The sequence below is a fragment of the Cheilinus undulatus genome, linkage group 13 (genome assembly GCF_018320785.1).
Source record: "Cheilinus undulatus linkage group 13, ASM1832078v1, whole genome shotgun sequence".
In the NCBI taxonomy this organism is placed as follows: Eukaryota; Metazoa; Chordata; class Actinopteri; order Labriformes; family Labridae; genus Cheilinus; species Cheilinus undulatus.
Window position 1 is genome coordinate 14,712,136 of NC_054877.1, and position 13,794 is coordinate 14,725,929.

Consider the following 13,794-nt stretch of genomic DNA (forward strand, 5'->3'; position numbering starts at 1 on the left):
GTTCTTTGAGACCATGTTTTTAATATGGTAAAATACCATTTAATTTTATATTGAATGATACCAAAAGTACCTAAGCTTTTAAAAATAGATCTATGATCAGATTCTTCTACCCTGGCCTGCAAAGATGAAGACAGAGAGAGAGATCAATAATCTTGCAAGCCTTGCATCTTTGCCAGACTTCCTGCCTGTCACCAGGCAAATCCATCTTGCAAAGCCCCAGTGTAAAACAACTGTGCCAGGTCTGAAACCAGACCTGACCAATCAGCATCACTTGAGGAGAACGAGGAAGTAGCTATGTGCAAGGTTAAATTGTACTAGAAGCCGAAAGTAATGGCTGCCACCGGTGTAGCATTTAGCTCGTATAGTGGCCGTTTTGTCAAAACTGGACCACATTCCTTTATTTAATAAAGAGCAAAGAACAGCACAGAAAGCGTTGCATGATAGAAAAGAAGCTATCGCTTTTCTCCAGACCTGCTTCAGCATGCGATAGTTACAGGAGGGCTTTAGCTGTACTGTAAGCTGGTATTCACAACAGTTGCTGCTGCTGTAGTGCTTAGCTTGAATTTAGCTTCTGTATTTAGCTCTAGTATTAGAATTTAGCAGCTTTATAAGAACTTGGCCTCATTTCTTTATAAAAACAAGAGAAAAGACTCCCACTGAAAGCCTTAGTGGCAGAGAAGATGTTTTTGCACTCTGGCATGAGCTTAATCAAAGAAACTTTGCTGTTCATTAATGACAACAGCGGTTGTCTGGTGAGCTCAGGTTACTACCAGAGCTGCACACGTCTGCTACCTCATTTTGTCTTTTCTATCCTGTAATGAATGTGACAGACAAAATGTTTGTCTAATCAACTTCTAAGAATATTTTTAAAAAGTCGTGCCCTTCCAAACATTTTTAATAGAAGGTTTCCCAGATGACTGTGATATAAGTCCATGCAATAGTCTATCTGGCGTGTCAGTTTCCATGGTGACAGCTGTAGTTGAGCAACAAAACAGCCTCTCTTTTACTGACATTAATGTGTTTTCATACCAGTTCTGTTTGATTCAGTTAAAGGGACACTTCAACATTTTTGGCAAATTCACCCGTTATAAATTCACCCATTGCCATAATTCCTATAGTCTTAGTAATACGTTTGTTTCATTTAGTTGTCGGTGCAAACTGTTTTTAGATCTTTGGGGACTGATATAGCTGCACCGCTAACGCTATGGAAGCAGACGGAATTTTTTGCCTTCACATACATGTACATGTCCCATGTACATTCACCATGCTATGAAATAATCATGGAGCATTACGAGACGGAGATGTTTTAAAGTTCAATGCAAAGCCGGAACTTCACTCCAGACATGGCTGCTGCACTGTGTCACTCCACCCAGTGGTTTACTCAAGAAATAGCTCTGAGTATTTGCTTCATGTGTCGTAATGTTACATAACTTTACATTATTATTTCATAGCGTGGTGAATGTGCAGGTCACAACTTGTCCACGAGAGCGTTTTGGAGTTGTTGGATTGTGTATTTGATGAGTTTGATGAGGGAAAGCAAAAAATTCTGTCTGCTTCCATAGCGTTAGCTGTGCAGCTGGTATATCGGTCCCCCCAGATCTAAAAACAGCTTGCACCAGCAACTAAAGGGAACTAACCTACTACTAAGACTATAGGAATTGTGGCAATGAGCGAATTTGCCAAAATGTTGAAGTATCCCTTCAAAACAGATGTTGTTGTGTGTGCTATGTTAAATACATTCACTCTTGTTGCTCTTCAAATGAAGCCTGGTCTGGGGTTAATACCCCGAGAACCGGTGGTTGGGTGGGCTAGAGGGTGGGCAGTGACCTCAGGAGTCAGTGACCGCAGGATTATATTAAAGGAAGGTAGCAATTATGTGCTCTCAGCAAGATTTCAAAAACTTCTCAGCAAATAACTATCCATAGACAATCGATAATAAGCTGCCTTCCTCTAAAGTGGTGTTTCATTATTTAGAACCTCTGTTTTTATGAGTCCAGTTCAATCCATTATAGAAATTAAATCAATATTTATTACTTTTAGAGCATAACATGTGCTTTACTGTACTGTATTTACCTAAGAAACAAAAAGAGAGAAAAAATAATCATTAATCAGCCTTTTAAGAATAGTCACAGATGTATTTCCTACTAAAGTGTTGGTATATGTTGTGTTTATTCTCCTGTATCAGCACTGCAGGTTGGTAATAAAATAGACAAAATAATCTCTCTTCAAAGACTTAGTCTGTCACAGTGGTAGAGAAATCGGTATAAAATACCACATTTATTTCACTGGTATTGCTTCAAAGATTAGAATTTATGTGTTGTGACAACATTATCATGTGATGGTTTTACTTGTGGTCATACAGGCATGTTGATCACACCAGGTTAACCCTCTGAAGTCGGCACACTCGTTGGCGTGTATGTTTTTATTAATATCTTTGTCATTTTTATTAGTAGAGATGTGATTCAAACACTTCTGGGAACAGTAGAATCTCATCTTTCACTTCTGCCCTCATTTGCCAACCCATGTGATTCACAGCTGGAGGTACAAGACCAATAAGAGAGCAATGGGCACATGTTGTCACCTTTCACTGTGACATGAACATGCACATATATAATTGGCTGAATCCTTCTTTTGCCAACCATTTGACACTCTGGAATCCCTAAGGCCCATCCTATTAGAATTTTTGCAGGAGAGGTTAGAGACAGGAGAGGCTTGGACCTGCTGATCTCCAATGATTGGGATATATACAGTGCTTAACAAATTTATTAGACCACCTGTCGTATTGGTCTGAGAGACCATCCAGCATCATGAAGTGCTTTAATGCGGACTCTTTCATTTTCAGTGAGCTCTCCACGTTTTACTATTTTGAACAGGAATGAGGAATTTCAAACTGAATTCACTCTTTTAGACCCAAATTTGAGCCGGCTCAATGGGCTTCTCTGAGAAGTCAGAAATTAATCAAGCATAACATTCAACCACTAAAACTCATTTTTCTGTTCAGGAATGCAAGTAAATAACTATAATTTGACATATTAATCAAGAAATAATTATGTGATTTACTGCTTTTTCAGTTTTTTTGTAAATCAGTACTTTTGAAATTTCATGGATAACAATAATAATTATATTTTAGCATTAAAAATATCATTTGGGTTGAAGAGCTTCTACATATTGGTGTATTAACCATTGCAGAAACATAAAAAATGATTTTGGTAATTACCAATGCTGTTAATTTAGGGCAGCTGTGGCATAAACCTTACTTTGGGTGGTGGCCTAATAAATTTATTAAGCACTGTATATATTTATAATAATATATCATCATGATGTTTACATAATATCTATGAACAAAAAAAGATTTCATAAAATATGATTCTAGACATTTTTTCTACACTTAGCTATTATTTCATTAATATATTCCACTACTTTTGCAAAACTAAGACTTTGGTAAACCCATATCAAGCACCACAAAATTTCGTTCACATGAATGAAGGTGTGTTTTACAAGAGATTCAAAAACTTTCAAAAATTCAGCATTTGGTCTAAAATAAATCTTTACAAAGTCCTCTAGGCCTCAATATACGTAAAGAGGAGATTGTCGTGAAAATTTTGGTGTAAAACACTTGGGTGTTGTGTTGTTCACAAGTGCCTTAAAAAGGTAAATTGAAAAGATAATTTACAAATCGAGAAAATAACCTTAGACCTCAGAGGGTTAAAGGACACGGCCAACCCTTTAGATGTTAAAAATTGACATTTTAGTGAGTCGGACATTTGCTTAACAACAACATAGCATTGATGTATATGCATATACATCTACACTGTCACAATAGCATCAGACTCTGTTGTTCCTCAGTAAGTCACAAACATCCCACTGTAACTTCTACAGCACACATTACCTGTAAGGAGAACATTGCTGCAGTTTCAGGGTCAGCTTGTCCTGAACTTTACTCCACATTTTCAGGAGAGCATTTGTAAAAGGACCTTGTGTTCACGGGCTGCTATGCTTCACCTCTACATTATCCCTGTGATATTTTATGAAAAGACCCAAATCAGACAGCACAATGTTTTTGCAGGAAGCGGTTTCCTTTTGTATTTTTTCTCCACAAGTGTTTCCCATGCTGCTCATTTGCCCTGTGAGCTTTTCATTTGAGCCATAAATTGCCTCTTTTGTTGCAGGTTTGGAGTGCTCTGAATACCTGAAGTTTGAAAAAAAAACAAAAACAAAAAAAATTCAACCAAGCGCACAAACCCTTACGGCCTTTTTGTTTTGTTCTCTGTGTCTTATGAGATGAAACGAGAGGGCAGGTCGGTGGGTTTACTTCCCTGCTACATCATGATCAGGCTAAAGACAGGTGATTTGGGAAATCCAGTCAACAATTTAAAAAAAAAATGCTGGATAAGAAAACACAGGGAACTCTGCAAATGCCCTCTGTCTGCCAGGACATCAGGGAAATCTTTCAAAGGGTTTTATGTTCTCAGTAATGATTTTTCTCTGGGTCAAACGTTCAATGTATGTTTCCCTGGGTCAATATGTTGAAATCAACCACCAACGGCTCAGAGCCCACCGATGTTTGAGTCTTTGAAACCAACATCCTCAGAGGCAGTGATATTCCCAGAGCGGCTGAGTGGATTTTTACTATTCAAACGGCAAGTGATCATCCAGCTGCCTTTATTATTTTTGCTGTAAACAAAAACCTTAAATGTGAACAATGGGATGAACCCATGTCATCTCTACAGCACTGCAAAAAAACTGAGTCAAAAGAGCACTTGGATGAATCGGTTATAAGCAAAATACATAGTGAACTGTATTTAAACAGTGATTGTCATATATGTCTGCCAGAAGATTGATTATTTTGAAATGTGATGATAGTTATTTATCATTTGTACCTATAGCTATATTGCTGACTACGTTCTTACTATATTACTATATTGCATGTATTGTATTGTATTTTACTGCGTATTTATTTACCTTTATGCATATGTCTTCCTTTTATCCTGAAATGCAGTCTGTTGTAGGCCAATAACACTGCTTTCATTGAAAGTTAACAGCCAGCTACATGTTGTGTTTTTGTTAATTGTGAGGTAAATTTCCCAAATCTATCAGCCACAGTGACCTACTGGTCATTAAACGTATCATTACAGAGAGATTTGTGCCAGAAAACAGTAAATTTAATCTCCAATTACTGACACTCTGTTCTGGCACAGAGCCAGGCAGCTGCCCTGATCAGGAGCAATTTTTAATTTGAGTGGATTGCATTTCTCGTGAGTGGGCGTGGCTTCAGCTCATTCAGTGGACACACCCACACCATCTTAGAGCAGATTTCATTGAATCATTTTTCATGATTTTGACACTTAATTTTGTTAACTTAGAGCTGTTTTTCAAGACTGAAATTTGGCCTTGTTGTTCACGACACAGTGGCGTGTCATACAAGTAACCTAAAATAATTTTTTTTAATCACTTTTCAGGGACCTTAATATAGCAGAATAGCTGCGCTAAGGTTGGAAAAGGCTAAATGGAGAGGTAGGGGTGGAGAAAACCAAGCTTAAAAGCAGCTAAATGCATTGCTACTACATAATTTGCTAATTAATTATTTGTATTTGTGAGCAGTTGAACAGAAGTACCTAATGAAAGGATTAATGGGTGTCTCTTCATGCTGTTGTTAAATATCTTTATGCATATATTCTGTACTGGGAAATTTTTCCATCCATCCATCCATTTTCTAATACCCTAATATCTAATATCAGATCATTCAGCAGAGAAAAAAGAGTTGTCAGCGTGATAACTTTCCAGATTAATAAAAATGATCTCCTCTTTAACAGTTATAAATTACTTGAGGAATTATAGATTTCATCTTACACTGACATGTCTATGTTATTTCTTTTTTGAAGGATGATATTTTGGGGGGGCTTTTCCCGCTATTTAAAAGGACAGCTGAAGAGAGACAGTAGCGTTGGGGAGGGAGAGTATGATAAGACATGCACCAATGGGAATCTATCCTGCGACTCGCTCGCTCTACCAACTGAGCTAAACCAGCTCTCATCCCTGCAGCGTTTCTGTGGGATATTATCTTGGCTGCTTTTAATCTAAACTAGTGAAAAGTGGCAAAAGCTTCAGTCAAAGAATATTGTGAATGATGTTTTATGAGGACAGTTTAGCAGGGAAAAATCTATTCAGTCTTGAACACCTTTGAAACTTAAATTTTCATATTAAAAAAAGATTTTCGTGATGAAAATTCATACTGATCAGCTGAGGTGGAGATCTACAAAGTATTTACACTCTCATTAAGGAAATTAGTGAGCGTTTAACAGATGTTCAGAGAAATGCTTAGAGGCACATTGAACAATTAGGTACAAAGCTGAATAAATTAGTTTGCACAATGACAGAATATACCAATTAAAAGGAAGCAATTCATCATTTCCTCATGTCTTATTGGAAGCCGTCCTTCCTTTTGTATTTTAATTGTTTCCTGATGTGTTATATGAAATCTGGTATTTCTTACAGAGATCATAAGCCTACTTTGTTTATTTTTCTGAACTTTCATGAGACAATGACCGTCCCAAGGGGAGTGGCTAAATGATTTGTTGTTTTCATCTTGTTAGCCGTTTGCCCCAAGCGGGAATTCATCTGTGGATAAGGCAGCATGTTTACTGTCACCTTGCTGCTTACTGAACGCACCGCTAGTTTTCTCCACCAGATTGTGTCCTGTCTCTTTAAGGTGGGCGCTGAGACACCATCTGTACCTGTGCAACCTGGCACTTCATCTCTGCCCACTTGACCTCCCAGGCGGCTTTGTCATTGGCGTAGGACTGCTGTAGCTGCCGTCTCCGCGTCTCCTCCTCCCGCAGCTCCTCCCGAAACTCCTCCAGCAGCGTCCGCAGAGCCTGCAGGACTTGACGGTTCTCCCCAAACTGCACAGAAAAAAACACACAATTAGTAAAAGGTTAAAACATCGCACAGAGAGCACACAAACATGCCACGTTCATCAGGTTTAATCTTATCTCTTGTCTTGTCTCATTTTAATCTGAGCCTGTGTCCTCTGTTTATCTTTGATACTAACCACCTTTGTAAGTGCTTTATAAATCAGTTTGACTTCAACTTCTCCTGTTTACCATCTATCTTCTTGACCTGTTCTCTAAATCTTTGCCCTTTCCAATCCATCCTTCCATTTTTACTCTCACCCTTAAGGACCTAATACATTAACACCAAAACATGTGAAAGCACTATCTCCCCTCTATAAAACCACGCAAACAGATCAGTGGAAATTAAGGGAATTCCCTTTGGACCCTTGGAGTAGTTCTGTAATTAAAGCTTTAAAAAAAACCTGTTGGACTTCCTACATGCTGATTTATTTTAGTTCAAGTATGATGCAAAGGGATATTAGAGGTTTTAGATGGATTATGTTTTAGTTTATAAGTGCTTCAGGCTAAATGACTTGCACTAGGTCACAGTGCAGAGAAAAGCCTGTTATTCCTGAGGCGTCTGCTAACAGAGGTGTTTGTCTCTCCTGGCCCTGCTGTAGAGAGTCTGCAGGTCTCGACGCACCAAGGAGTCTGTGAGTAAGACATCACCTCGAGCTATCACTACATCACCGTCGGCTCTGCTGAGAACATGATGCAAGCTTAAGTGCTAAAAAGCCAGTGAACCTGAGTACAGTCAAAGTAAACCTGAGAAAAAAAAACAGTGGGGCTCACAGGAAAACAGGAACACAGGATGAATTTATCTCACTGTTCTATTCAAATTAATGTCAATAGAACAAAAACATGTAATGCAGGTGACTGCATAAATATTCAACCCCTTCAAGTCAGTATTTAGGTGCACCTTTGACTGCAATCACAGCACTGAGTCTGTGTGGATAGTTCTCAATCAGGCTTGCACATCTGGACAGATGTAAGGTTGCAGAGAGATCAGGTGTGAACATCCCTTTTTAAGTCCAGCCACAAGGTCTCTACTGGATTTAGGTCTGGGCTTTGTCTCAGCCACTCCAGAACATTCACCTTGTTGTCTTTAGAGCATTTCTGTGTAGCTTTGGCCATATGCTTCAGGTCATTGTAAATTGTCAATCTTCTCCTAAGCCGTCGTTTTCTTGCAGACTGAATAAGATTGTCCTCCAGGATTTTCTATATTTGCTGCATTCATATTACCCTCTACCTTTACAAGCCTTCCAAGGCTGGCTGCTGAGAGGCATTCCCCCAGAATGATGCTGCCACCACTGTGCTTCACAGTGGGGATGGTGTGTTTGCAGTAATATGTAGTGTTCAGTATCTGCCAATCATAATCATAGTGTCTTGTCTGATCGTCAAAAGGCACCATTTTGGTCTCATCAGACCAAAGAATGTTCTTCTACTTGACCATGGAGTCTCCCACATGCCTTTTGGGAACTCTAGTCCAGATTTATTGATACCATCACTGATTTTACATTGATATTTTTATCTAATTGACACTACTTTGTAGAAAGCTGTTTTAACTTTAACATTAAAGATTTTTTTTCAAAAGCCAAATTATATTGGCTAGGACTGATTTATAAAATCAATAAAAGTGTAAAATATCCAAGGGGGTGAATACTTTTTCTAGGCAATGTATGCCTCAGTGGAGCATTAGAACATTTCTAATTTCAAACATCAATTTATTCTAGTCAAACTTCATTTATATAGCACAATTCATGCACAGACACACACATTCAATCAGCCAGTCAAGCATCAATTCACCACAAGTTTTATCTCAAGACAAAAATGCTGTGTTAACACTATGATTTAAATGCTCCATTTCCTGTGGCAGTGAATACAAAAGTTGAAAACTACTACATAAAAACCATCAGTCTCATGATTGATGGTCCTGTTTGGTCTTTTAGGTAAAAAAGAGACAGCCCTATTCATTTCAGTCTATTTTATAACCTGCTAAAGACTCCTCACAGGGACTTTAATTGCTGGCTAATTAGCCGACATTAATTCAAAGAGACCCTATGGACTTTTCTTGTAAATAACCACAATTACTGCATGTTTAAAGTTAGCATTTCACACCAAAATGCACTGGTGTATATTCCCGAGGCCTGATAAACATGATGAATAGTCATAAAGCATTTCCAAGTTTTGAAACATCTTATGCTTACATCCCTGTCTGCTATCTAGCAGTAGCATAGACATTAAACACTTATTAAACACAGACAGACATATTTTTCTACAAACAATGACAAAATGCCACAATCATGAATGTAAGGAGCCTTTAGCTAATTTAAGAAATAAAATCATGGCTTATTTTGTTCTCTCTACACTTCGTACAGATGAGTGGTCAGTTAATGTCCAGGATGGTTGGCATCATGCAGCCACTCAGTGAATACCAAATATCTTTTAACTTTGATGACCCCCCCCCCCAAAAAAGTTACTTCATTATTATTATTATTATATTCTTTCATAATGTTAGCTCATATGTTTTCATGTTTTCTGTAAAAAAAAAAAAAAATTGGACATATTTTTCTGTTGGAACATTTTTGTTACTGAAAATTTTTAAGCAGTCACCATTACTCATTACTGCATCCAAAAATCTGAGTTACTTTCTGAGTTACTACATTATAAAAGTAACTAGTTACTAAGGAAAGCAACTTTAGCGATGCTTTTACAGGATTTATTTTAGGGGGGACTGTTACACCTGCAAACACAAGAACTGCAACAAACATAATAAACCAAAAACATTATACAAATTTGCAATAATAATCTTTGCAAACAGTAACTATTATATTTGCCGGGATTTATTATAGGAAGGTACAAATCTCAGATTAAGCTTAAGTCACATAAAAAGCCATACTCTTGCACAATTTCTGTTTGCCATGAAACAGGAAGTAGTTTCTTTAGTCTGTTTTGACACATTTTAATCCACTCTGCTAAGATTTACGGCTCAATGAGTGTTTTAAGACTCTGGAAAAAAACTTCCTGTTTCATGGTAAACAAAAAATCACCATAAATATGTTTCCTAATGTGACTTGAGTGTAAGCTGACTAAAAAGATTACAACAAACATTGAACACAACCTTAATTTCTCATGTTCACATTACATTTGTGGAGAGTTAGTGTAATATTGATGGCTAGTGTTGTAACAGTTATTGCATTTGTAGTAGGCATCTGCTATGACATTTGTGGGAAATTTATCACATTTGTGGGGTTATATTAAAAGATGCAGATTTGTATTACATTCATAGTTAATCACAATTGTGGGTAGTTATTATGTTTGCAGGTGTTACAGGGATCTTTACTGAAGACAAGACAATGAATAGAGTCAGAATAGAAGAAGAGGATTGGAATGACATGAGGGGAAGGAGCCATGGGCTAGATTTGACTGCCTGACATAACCATTAGACTATTGGTGCCCCAGCATTACTTTTATTTGCTTCAATACTCATACTAATGTAAGCATCATTAAGTGTTACTGTGGTAGTTAGGGGTGCACAAATGCATCGGTTTAACATCAATATTTGCCGACAGAGAGACCCTGTTTGCAAATGCTGGCAAGAACAGACATCAGCAGCAAATATTTACCAGTTGTGTCCAATCCAGTGTTAATTTTGGCAGCTATTTTTAATTTTAGTCTTAGTTTTAGTCTTTAAATGAAATGCATTTAAGTTTTAGTCACATTTTAGTCATTCCTATCCTTTTCAGTTTTAGTATAGTTTTAGTGGACGAAAACTCAGAACATTTTGGTCTAGTTTTAGTCCATATAAATGACACTCACATTTTAGGCCTTATTTTTAGTCCAAGCATTTATTTACTTGCCTAAATCTGGTACCAAGTCATGATAGTATGTTTTATGCACCCTGCCAAATCTGGGGTCCCTGCTTTCTACAGCTGAGAGGCAGAATAGATACAGATATGTTGTTTTTTGACAGGATTACCCACAGTGGAGAAATATCACAGATTTTGAATGTCAGCCAAAAACTAAATTACATTTTAGTCTAGTTTTAGTCATCTTGATGAAAATTAAACTTACCTTTTGTCAGTTTTAGTCATCACAGATCTATTTTTGTTAGGCTTAGTCTAGTTTTTGTCATGTAAAAAAAGGCTGTCGACCAACAGTTTAGTCATAGTTTTAGTCAACGAAATTAACAATGGTCCAATCAACATAATTTCATCATTTGGTATACCTTATTTATGATAAACTGCTGAATCATAAGATTTTTTTTTCCTTTTGGAGTCACTCTGATCTGCTATCATAGTCAAACACGACAAAAAATATTCACATAGTGGAAGTCTCATTCCAAAAGAAGTACTGAAAACACTCATTGGTATCAGTTTTAGCATTGGCTTGATTGTTATTTTACAAAAAGCAAAGTTATTTCACACATTGGTATCCATATCCCCCTAATTTACACAATCTGTGTATTTTTAGCAGTAGTATGATATAAAATGTCTCGCATTGTAGCTATCTTGAAAGAGATCAGTAACTAACGGAGAAGGGTCTGGATTAATTTTGTATTTCTTCCTGCTACATTTTGGATGTGAAAACTCGATCATTACGACAATTTCTTTATGCAATGCTTTTCACTTTGTGCAATACTTTCATTATCGTTGTCTGTCAGCTGTCGTGAGGTCTTTTCACTTACTTTTACATGTTCAATATTACTTTCAATTTCAAGTCCTGGCTCAAACTGCGGACTCTCCTGCAGTGACGTCACAGCGCTAACCACGGCACCACTCTCCAAAATTCAATCATTTGAAGTGCTGATCCAGATATCTTGAGCTGATTTGAGAACGGTTATGTCATATGAAGTTACTATTTAAAGCAACAGGAGATTCTATGCACTCATTAGACCTTCCTTCACTAAATGAGATCAGTGCTGCTACTACTACTGAGGGACAGACCTCATCATCTAATTTACAGTATTTAAATAAACTCAAGCACATTGAAAGTATCAGACATTGGCAGCATCACAGCAGATAAATCAGGATTTTTTTCCCCTCACTGAGCTGCCAAACTGCTTAAATTACATCTGCATTGTAAACTTAGATTACCTTTTTAACGTACTATTATCTCACCTCTGCAGGATTTGTTTTCAGCGTGTGTGCTGCCATCGAAGCCATGTGTGCAAATGCCTCCGAAAAAAAGTCTGTCTTGTTGTATCTTAGTATAAACTACTAGCATGCTTGTAAAAACCAAAACACAGAGTAAAAGGATGATGTCAGATCAGTCTACAAAGTATCTTTTTGGTGTTATGGAAAAATCAGAACACAGGACAAAGTAGAGCACTTAGAGCTGATTAATAATTCATCCAGCCAAAAATGCTTACTTACTTTTGAGACCTTTACAGAAGAAGTGGACAACAGACACACCGGCAGCAACACAGGCAACGTTTGGGTGAAATGTCTCCTCTGTGTGTAAGAAAATGTAAAATAATGGCTGCTTCTGACTAGTTATCTAGGCCAAAACTGTCATCAGTGTATCAAGCCAGCACAGCTCTAATGAACGGCTGCCAGACCCTCATTTGCACACAATGACAGTGAATGAAACAATAATAAAAGACTCATTAAAGGTCCAGTCTACAGGAGGATATGAAGGTTACTACTGTTAAATTTGCTTTGCACTTTGTCCAATAGTGCATTAAACTTTATAGAGGATCAATCTGGAGCTTCTAATGGTAGACAATTACCACTGACTAGTTTAAATTTAGCCTTGTTTTAATTTTATGTGTATAAAATGAATAAGTCGAATGAATAAGGTTATCAGCATCACCTTTTTTCCACAGTATGATGCTCGGTTTGATATTCAAAACATTGTCTTGACCACAGTCTGTATGCCGTAAAGCATCAGCTGCTGCCATGCTATTGGCTGATTGAATGTTTTAGGTAATAAGCAATTGAACAGATGTACCTAATGAAGTGGTCAGTAAGAGTGAGAAAGGTCAGACACCACTATACAAGGAAAAGTTGTTGTTTTTATTAAAAATGACTGTTTTTCTTCACCACTGACGTTACAATCTCCTCATCAAGAGAGTAAAAATTTTCATTTCTATGAATCCTAAATCAAACGATTTTAAACACTGACTGTGAAAAAAATTGAGTTTTTCTGTTTTTGAAGTTTCAGGTTTGCCTGACCCCTCGACCCTTGTTGCACAAATGCTGATAATGCCATCATATTTGTGCAATTCAAACATCTCTTTCTGTAACAGCAGTGTTTGGTTAAAACATAACTGAGGTTCTGTAGGTTTTTTTTTAAGCTTTAGTAGACTGTGATACTATTGATCAATACAAGATTGTTTCTTTTAAAACATGCAGCATTAAAAAGTATCACAGTTAAAAAAAAATAGGATACCCTTAGTGAGATTCTTTTCAATAGGAATAACAATTTCATGAGGTCAGATCAGGTATGGGAGCATATCGATGAGGTCGAGTCAAAACCTCATATCTCTATTTTTAATGGTTTAATTTTTTTCAGCACTATTGGTCATCCTTTATATCTGTCAGTGGGTTTTACCAATTCTATACCAATAAAAAGTGTCAAAACGATACCAACTATCACCATCCAGTGATGAAATTGATTATAAACTACAGCGTTTTATTCATTCTCTTAAAAGAGGTGATTTTGTGGATAGGAGGTTTGGCCTGATGCCAGCAATACAGTATGCTGTCCTGTACTGTTCTAGTCTCATAATGACTCATCTCTTCAGGTAACCTCCCAGCTGATGGAGGTTATAGGTCATACGTCAAGATCACTGGGCCTCATGTTTATCCTCATGTAATTTATTAGACCACCTGTCATATTTGTCTCAAAGACCATCCAGAATCATGAAGTGCTTTAATGCGGACTCTTTCATTTTCAG

General features: G+C 37.2%; 1 protein-coding gene across 5 annotated transcripts in view; it reads right to left on the reverse strand.

Annotated features, from left to right (window-relative positions):
• Nucleotides 1–13,794, reverse strand: part of LOC121519574 (microtubule cross-linking factor 1) — a 144,147-nt gene that overhangs the window by 30,151 nt on the left and 100,202 nt on the right. For all 5 annotated transcript variants that reach the window (XR_005992713.1, XM_041802330.1, XM_041802329.1 and 2 more), the window contains one exon: nucleotides 6,735–6,902. Coding sequence is in view for 4 of the 5 variants with exons in the window: in XM_041802330.1 (XP_041658264.1) it covers nucleotides 6,735–6,902 (168 nt within the window). In the remaining variant the exon portion in view is untranslated. The remainder of the gene's footprint in view (nucleotides 1–6,734; nucleotides 6,903–13,794) is intronic.